Here is a 9,411-nt window from a genome sequence, read left to right as displayed (position 1 = left end):
ATGGGACAGAGTTGTTATAGGGAAGAGTAGACAAGTTGTTGTGGTTTTTAAAAAATGAATCCGGAATTCGAATGATTTTATCTTCAGGACAGCACATATGTGTAAGTATAATGATTCCGTTTTTCTTGGACAGAATATATTCTCATAGAAGGTTTTGCAATTGTCATTCTAGCGAATCGTGAAAACCTGAACTCGTGAAAACCTGAAATCGTGAAAACCTGAACTCGTGAAATTAATCCTGTAACGTGGAATTGTGAAATCATTGACTGACTGAACTCTGAATAAACTGATAATCTAGAACTTGAACGTCACGCATCTTGACTATAGTCCTCGAGATAATCTAGAACCACTACAAAATTCGACATATCGTCAAATCTGAACGAACTGATTGAGAAAGAAAACACAAGATGAATGCCGAAGGAAACCCGAACTTGACCATCGAGCAACAACATGAAAGAATCCTCGAATTAGAAAAACAACTTGAAAACATGATAAAAGGACCGTCTGAATATGGGAGACAACTTGAGCGAGAGTTGGATCTTGGATCCCGAAGAGGTAAGAGAATTATTCAAGAAAATATGAAAGATTTCGAAGGCCGTAAAGCCGAACGGATTACACAAAGACGACATTCCTTGGCGGGATATTTATCCCACCTGTCAAGACTTGTCAACCAAGTTGGAGACGTGGAACGATGCTTCGAAGCCGAAAAAATTGTTGATTATTTAAAAAAATTAGAACTTGCATGGGATTTGTACAGAAATGAATACAGTGTTTACATCGAGGAAGATGTAAGTGAAACAGAACTTTTACGAGTAAAACAACAACACGAACATGCCAAAGATAATTATCACAAGTGTGCCTATGCCGCATGCGAGCGTTTGAGACAGGCACAACAATGTCGAGAAGACGAGCAGGCGCCAGTTCGCCGACAAAGAGATAATGAGACAATAAGCCAATATTCCTACGCAGGGGGGTCTACTAAGTCGAAAACTAGATCGCTGAGCTCTTCGAAGAAACGAGAACTACAGAAAAACGCGGAATTGAAGAAAATGATGGCAGAACAAGCTGAAGAAATAGCAAAATTGGAAGCGGAAATGGAAAAGCGCAAGATAGACATTGAACTAGAGAAGCAAAAAACAGTAAGAAAACTGAGATTTGAAGCCAAGATAGCAGAAAAGGAAGCCGAATTTATGTCAGAGGATGAAGAGTCCGATCTAGAATTACCACGTGGACCATGCCTTTACACAAGCACCCCCTTGACAAAGGAAGACCAGACCACTGATTGGGTCGTGAACGAAACCACACGCATCCATGTACCGGATGACCGCGATGAGAGAATAAAACGAGAATATGAATATGAATACCAGAGAAGCTCCCAATGCCCCGAGAAGTACGATGAATATTGGAGAAACTCCCACGTTCCTAAGAGGTACGACATGCAAGAAGAAAGCGCTGACAAGAGCCACGCCCAAAACGTTATGGCCGACGAAAGATACCATTCTGAGAGACCTCGAAGAGAAGAATCCATCTTACAAGAAACTACAACCCACAATGCAATTATGCTGAAGTTGAACATGTTGCAAGCCATGCAGCCTGTAAAGTTCTCCGGAGATGCTGACGACTTCCCCAGTCTTAGAAGCCGCCTGAAAGACAATTTAGAGGACGGATTATTGACCGACGGACAAAAACTGGAGTTCTTACCGAAATTTGTCTGCGGAGAAGCGTATGAAGTAGTTCAACGAGCGTCTGGATGCAAGTACGACGATGTTGTGAAGCTGCTAGAGGAACGATACGGACACCCATCCGCGGTTGCAGCCGCATGTATCGAAAAACTGACCATTGGTCCAAAGTTAGCCCATGATGACAACAAAGGACTACGTAACTTTGCAGAACAACTTGAATCAGCATCGAAGAAGCTGGAAGGAGAATACGAAATTGAAGCAAGCACGACGTCGAACCTGAAGCTGATCGTAAGTAGGTTGCCAAACTACCTATCAGCAAGGTGGGGAGATACCCTGTACTTCATCAGAGAGAAAGAGATGTCACCGAAGTTGAAGGACCTTGCGGCATTTGTGAAAAGACAAGCAGCAATCAAGAACGATCCCGCCTTTGTCACTACAACTTCATCACGGAACAGTGAATCGAAAACGAACACTGCTAGACCAATGAGATTCACTCACAAGGTAATGAAAGCTCAACCTCCGCTGAAAACCGCCACCTTCACGACCGACGTCAGACCTAAGGAAGCGTATCAAGCCGGTAATAAAAACAGAAAACGCAAGTACGCCGGGTCGCTGTGTCTGCTGCTCTGGAAGCCACGACCTTCTACATTGTACACAGTTCGCAAGGAAAGACATCACGGACAGATGGAACGTCGTGAAGAATAATAAACTGTGTCATGTTTGCTTGAAAGCGGGACACTTAAGAACACAATGCAAATCGAACGAGAACTGTGGATGCGGAAGTGAGCGACGCCACCACAAGCTGCTACACAACTTTCCCAGACCGAAAGCAGCCCCAGTCGACAAGAAAGCTGAAGAAAGGGAACAAAGAAAGGATCCACCGAGTAACGACCAGAGGCCTGCTCCTGAACAGAGGAAAACCGACCAGTACGCAACCAACGTACGAAATACAGACAAAAGTATACTTCTGCACGTGGTACCGATAAAGATCTCCGCGCCGGATGGAAGTGCGATAACGACGTATGGACTCCTGGACAACGGGTCCCGTGCCACCGTAGTTGACGCCGAAGTGGCAGAGATGATAGGACTCAAAGGAAGAAAGAAAAGAATATCGGTCAACACGCTGATGAATAAAGAAGAAGAAGAGTTCCAACTGGCTGAGTTCCAGATACAGTCTGCCGATGGCGAAGGACAACCAATCACAGTAGAGGAAGGGTTGATATCACAAAAATTCAGCATTTTTGAAGACCTCTTGCCTTCCAATATCAACAGAAATGCGTACCCTCATCTGATAGACATTGAAGTACCGGAAGTAGAAGTCCCGCGGGTATCTGTGTTGATTGGCAAGGATGTTGACGAAGCACACGAGATAATTGAAGTACGGAAATCTGATGAACCTACCTGTAAGCTCCAGGCTCAGAGAGGGCCCCTTGGGTGGGTCATTACGGGTACTATTGAAGGAAAAACACAACGAACGAAACTTGACTTGCACTTTACTGACATAGAAAACCTGAAGTTACGTGAACAGATAGAAAGATTCTGGAAGATAGATGACTACGGAATAAGACAGGATGTCAAAGAAAAAGAGGTGCTTTCAAGAGAAGATCTGAGAGCAGTAGCGAAGCTTGAAGAGACAACAGTGTTTAAAGAAGGACATTACGAGACCGGACTGCTGTGGAAGAAAGATGACGTGAAATTGCCAAACAATCGCGAGCAAGCTGAAAAGAGACTGTTGAGCCTCAAGAAAAGGTTTCAAAAGGATCGAGCGTTCGAAGAAGTGTATCGTGACACCATGAATGGCTACATCGAGAAAGGATACGCGCGCAAACTCTCCGCTGAAGAAACTTCGCAGATTGGACCGCGAACATGGTACTTACCTCACTTCGGAGTTACGAACGTTAATAAGCCAGGAAAAGTGCGTATTGTTTTCGACGCCGCTGCTGAACATGAAGGTACGTCATTGAACAAGAATCTGCTTCAGGGACCCGACTGCACGAACAGTCTGCTTGGCGTATTACTGCGATTCCATGAAGACAAAGTTGCACTTGTAGCGGACATCGAAAGCATGTTCCATCAAGTCGGAGTACGTGAAGAAGATCAAGACTCTCTAAGATTCTTATGGTGGAGTGGAGATGCTGATGATCCTCCTGAAGAGTATGTGATGACAGTTCATATATTTGGTGCAAGAGACTCGCCGTGTGCAGCAAACTCAACCCTGAAGAAAACAGCGGATGACAACAGCGACGACTTCGATACTGCGACAGTTCACACTGTAAAGAACAACTTTTATGTCGATGACGTCCTAAAGTCGTTACCTAATGCGGACGCTGCAACGCGCATGGCTGACCAACTGACACAGCTGTGTATGAAAGGAGGCTTCAAGTTAACGAAGTTCATCAGCAACGACCGCGAGGTCCTAGCTGAAATACCAGAAGAAAAGAAAGCCACGTCCTTCCTCGATCTGAAACTCCAAGAACTACCAACAGAAAGAGCCCTCGGTGTACGCTGGGATGTCGAGTCAGACACCTTTGGGTTTAAAGTGTCAGAATTGCAGAAACCGAATACAATGAGAGGAGCTCTTTCAACTATTAGTGCGGTTTTCGACCCTCTAAACTTTGCAGCACCAGTGATATTGCCTGCAAAAAGAATCATGCAAGAACTGTGGAAGAAGAAGTATAAGTGGGACCAACCACTTGAAGGTGAGATCCTACAAAAATGGTCCAGCTGGAAAGAGAATCTTCCACTGCTGGAGCGAGTATGTGTACCGAGATGTTATTTTACGCGAACAAGTGAACAAAGAATTTCTCTTGAGCTTCACCACTTCTGTGATGCGTCCGAGGTCGGGTATGGAGCAGTATCGTACTTGAGAGCCGAGTATCATGATGGAAGAATCGAATGCTCATTTGTGATGGCTAAGTCCAGAAACACCCCTATCAAGACCCTCACCATCCCTCGTCTTGAATTGCAGTCAGCGGTACTTGCAACGCGTCTTGACAAGACAGTGAGGAAAGAGCTAGAGCTTGATGTCCAACAAGTAACATTTTGGACCGACTCCATGATAGTTCTAAACTATATCAGAAACGAAACTCGACGTTTCCAAACATACGTCGCAAACAGAGTGACCGAAATCAGAGAGGAAACACTGCCCGAACAGTGGAGACATTGTCCAGGCAAGGACAATCCTGCAGATGATGCAAGCCGTGGTCTTGACACTGAAGAATATCTCAAGAACCAACGCTGGCTTAAAGGACCAGAGTTTCTGTGGAAGACGAAAGAGAACTGGCCCGAGAACAAGTTTGAAGAAGTTAGCGTACAAGATCTGGAAGTTAAGAAAGAAGCTTATCTGACCGTACCTGAACGCAGATCATCTGTGGAGGAACTTACAAGGAGGTATTCCAACTGGATAGTACTCCTGCGCCGAGTTGCCTGGCTAGTCAAATTCACCGAATGGATCAAGTCCCGACACGTGAAAGAGAAACGTATTTCTACTGAAGACCTGCAGAACGCTAAATTGAAGGTTGCTAGGATTGTGCAACGTGAAGCCTTTTCCGAAGAAATGCAGAGCCTCAAGAAGAAGAAACAAGTTCAAGGACACAGCCCCACAGCAAGTCTAAGCCCAAAGTTACATGATGATGGTCTACTTCGTGTTGGTGGAAGATTGGCTAAGGCACCAATTTCCCATGACGCAATGCACCCAATAATTTTGCCTCGGAAGAGTCACGTTACGACAATCTTGATACGTTACTTGCATGAGAAGAACGGACACTGTGGTCAAGAGCAAGTGCTAGCCCTCCTGAGAGAACAATTCTGGGTAATCCAAGCACGAGTTGCCATAAAAAGAATCCTCGGAAGATGTATCGATTGCAAGAAACAGAGACCTCAAACGACAAACCAAGAAATGGGTGAGCTACCAAAAGTTCGCTTAACACCATATGAACCACCATTTACCTACACAGGGGTAGATTATTTTGGACCCTTCCATATCAAGAGAGGAAGAGGACGAGTAACCGAGAAGAGATGGGGAGCCATCTTTGTGTGCATGAACTCCCGCGCCGTCCACTTGGAGGTCGCAAAATCGCTGGAAACTGACGACTTTATCATGGTCTTGGTAAGGTTCCTGAACCGAAGAGGTCACGTCAAAGAAATAAGATCGGATAATGGAACAAATTTTGTCGGGGCGGGCAGAGAAATCAAGGAAGCCATTAAAGAGATAGACTCCCGCAAGATTGCAGGGGAGCTGATGGAACGCGGATGCAAATGGGTATTTCACCCACCAGGAGCCCCACACATGTCAGGTGTATGGGAACGGCTTGTGAAAACTGTCAAGAGAAGCATCAAAGCCATAATGGGACAAGAGACAGTCAACGAAGAAGTGCTACATACCGTATTTACCGAGGCGGAGCGCATTTCCAATGGCAGACCGCTAACTCGAAATCCGCCGAATCCTGATGATGACGAACCGTTAACTCCGAGTCATTTCCTGAACGTCCGTCCAACCACCAACCTACCCTCTGAGATGATAGACGAATCGGACAAATACAGCAAGAAACGATGGAGACAAGCACAGTTGTTAGCCAACCATTACTGGAAGAGATGGCTGAAAGAATATATACCCTCACTACAAGAGAGACAAAAATGGCGACAACCAAAGAGAAACATACAGATTGATGATTTGGTGCTGGTAGCTGACGAAAACCCTACAAGGAACAAATGGCCGCTAGGCAGAGTTACTAAGGTGTTTCCAGGAAGTGATGGTTTGGTTCGAAGTGTAGAAGTGAAGACTAAGGAAAACAGCTACCGACGTCCAATCCACAAGTTATGCTTGCTGGAAGCCGAAGATGAAGATGACGTTTGAACCAAGAGACTCAGACTTTGCGTTTATAATTTAGTCGAAACTGTTATAGTATGAACGTTTTAGTATAGACCGTTCATAGGGGGCGGAATGTTATAGCTTATGCATGATAGAAGCGGGTTCCCTGTGGAAGAGAGAGAAGGAGCTCGTGGGAATGGGACAGAGTTGTTATAGGGAAGAGTAGACAAGTTGTTGTGGTTTTTAAAAAATGAATCCGGAATTCGAATGATTTTATCTTCAGGACAGCACATATGTGTAAGTATAATGATTCCGTTTTTCTTGGACAGAATATATTCTCATAGAAGGTTTTGCAATTGTCATTCTAGCGAATCGTGAAAACCTGAACTCGTGAAAACCTGAAATCGTGAAAACCTGAACTCGTGAAATTAATCCTGTAACGTGGAATTGTGAAATCATTGACTGACTGAACTCTGAATAAACTGATAATCTAGAACTTGAACGTCACGCATCTTGACTATAGTCCTCGAGATAATCTAGAACCACTACACCATGAACACTCAAAACAGCCCAAAACGACAATAATGACAACACCAACAAAATAAAGGCATTACACCTGGCATAAAACCTTCAAAACATTTGGGTAGACAGGAAAGGATTAAACTATGGCGGATTATAAGTGCAATACACTTTTATAAGTTTAATATCTATTCGACAATCTTTAAAAAAAACAGAGTCGGATAACTTAGAATTTCAGGTCACCCATCCAAGTACCAACCTTTTTCTAACGTGCTTGACTCAGTGTCTTGGAAGCCCAATTTTTTTCCACTGGACCACGATTTTAGGAAATTAGCACAACAATACTGCATGACACCAAAGACTGAACCAGATAGACTAGATAATTTTCCACTTCAAATCAACGTGCCAGTGCGTGGCAGAGTGCAAGGGATTAGCTGTAGATATGGTCTGGGGGCCGGCTAGTCTCTCCCCTGATGCTTCGGCTAGAACACTATCCTGCGTAATCCGTACAACCAAGGGCAGAGGGACTTAATCGCCGTCATGTCCGAAGTCCATACGATGACCCAGCGGATGTCTTGGGGTATGGCATGAAGGCACTGTTTTTTCCTTCTGTATTTTGGAATTAATTATGTAATTAAAGTTGGTGGACGTGGGTTCGATTCCCACCGCATTAAGAGTACTTATTTCTTCTTCTTCTTCATTTCATCTAGACACAGATCTTTTTTTATATTTATATATTCTCTTTTATAAACGACTTTTAATGATTCAAGACAACAAGAATTTTTTTCGTTAGAAAGGATGTCTATTTTTTGCTTTCATTCAGCATTAACAGTTAAGTGATCTTCATCTCAAAAGGTCAAGCTGTGCTATCCTCGTTTACAAACTTTCTGGGAGCAGTTGACCGAGAAGCGGCTTTTACTAAACTTGGATTTTCAGTCTTATATATTACATACTAAATTAATTTCGTCGTCGTTTACATGATATAGCGGAGCACCATAGTTAAGACGTAAGCAACATACTGACTATCTGTTGTAAGGGAAGAACACCTTCGAAAAAGTTGCAAAATTACGGGACTTTTTCGCGTTAAACAAGCTGCGCATTTCCCACTGAAATCTGCAATGCATACCAGTATTTTATAAACCGAGTGTACATTTTGTGATTGACAAAGAACAAAATTTGAATTTTATTTCGCAAGCGCGATGATTGTGTAATCAAACTCCATACATTCCTTCATATGGACCTCACAACTTCAAAGTCAAAATGACGGGACTTTTTTTCAAATATTTTAGCATTTTTAGATATCACAATAACCAAATGATTGAAACCCGAGTGTTCATTGTTGGGAAGAAAGGCACACCAACATGAAAATTTGAACTTTGCTTGAAATTTGGCCTATTTTCCTACAATTTAGGGATAAAATGTAGGGGGTTTGGGGCTGAGTTTCAAAAATTTGAAGCAAAATTCCCGAATATTTTGCCATAGTTATTATATTACTATCCGAGACCCGCCAAATTCAAACCGTGTAATGAGATACAAATGAGCCTCTACAAACACGTATTATGCCCGCGATTGCGCAATTTGCCTTTGTTTCTCATCAAAGTATAATCCTGTGTTACAACATTAAGCGGACTCCCACACATCGAAAACATAAAAATTGGGGGTGGTGGAGGTTGAGACAATTTGATAACTGTCAAGGTTTAATATCCTTGGCATCCTTTCCTAGTTCGCGCGCTGTAAAAAAGAAAGTCAAGCGCCCCTACTCATTTCTCAAATATTCATTTTGATTGATCGCTCGTATCAATTCTATTCATAGGGAAACAGTTGTAAGCAGAGTGGCGCAGTGGAAGCGTGCTGGGCCCATAACCCAGAGGTCCAAGGATCGAAACCTTGCTCTGCTATGTAGTTATTAGTATTTTTATTCCTTTCTTCTTTTCGTGGTTATTCATTCTGCTGATCAGATTGTCATTCCTTTTTATTTCGAGTCGCGGTTTTTTGTGTAAAACTCCAGAAAAATTAGACAATTTTAATCTCCTTTTCATTTTTGTTTCTTTTTCGGGTTTATAAGATAGCAAAAGGCGTATTTCATCGGATGAAATCAACGAAACATACCCAAATCGTAAACTTCCAGTTACTATATTCCCACATGATCTAGTGGTTAGGATCTGGCGCTCTCACCGCCATGGCCCGGTGTGGGAAATGTTTTGGCATAATACAAACAATACTAGTGAAAGCGGCCATAATTCGAGCGAGCATGGGGATTCGAGCGATACATGGGGAATTAGTGTACCGTATAATAAAAACAAATAATGCATTTGGTTTTTGAGGTACAAAGTAGTTTTTATCAGCCGATCTGATGTTTTTTTACCAACAGATGGTTGCATCTATATATTTGACCATCCT

At 43.1% G+C, this 9,411-nt stretch overlaps 1 protein-coding gene and 1 non-coding gene across 2 annotated transcripts; both read left to right on the top strand.

The window, feature by feature from the left end:
• Positions 1-407: 407 nt before the first annotated feature.
• Positions 408-6,537, top strand: LOC148905366 (uncharacterized). The gene is made up of 2 exons (XM_089040280.1): positions 408-2,259; positions 2,414-6,537. Exons 1-2 carry the CDS (start codon positions 408-410, stop codon positions 6,535-6,537), a joined length of 5,976 nt encoding a protein of 1,991 aa, XP_088896406.1.
• A 2,300-nt stretch (positions 6,538-8,837) lies between these two features.
• Positions 8,838-8,909, top strand: Trnam-cau (transfer RNA methionine (anticodon CAU)). Its single transcript has one exon. It is a non-coding gene; the product is annotated as a tRNA-Met (tRNA).
• The last annotated feature ends 502 nt before the right edge of the window (positions 8,910-9,411 follow it).

Source organism: Actinia tenebrosa, unplaced genomic scaffold, assembly GCF_029948245.1.
Source record: "Actinia tenebrosa isolate PJP-AT-01 unplaced genomic scaffold, QUT_ActTen_1.0 PGA_scaffold7__59_contigs__length_16204524, whole genome shotgun sequence".
In the NCBI taxonomy this organism is placed as follows: domain Eukaryota; kingdom Metazoa; phylum Cnidaria; class Anthozoa; order Actiniaria; family Actiniidae; genus Actinia; species Actinia tenebrosa.
Note: the sequence above shows the minus strand (reverse complement) of the source record. Positions and strands in the feature narration are given on the sequence as shown.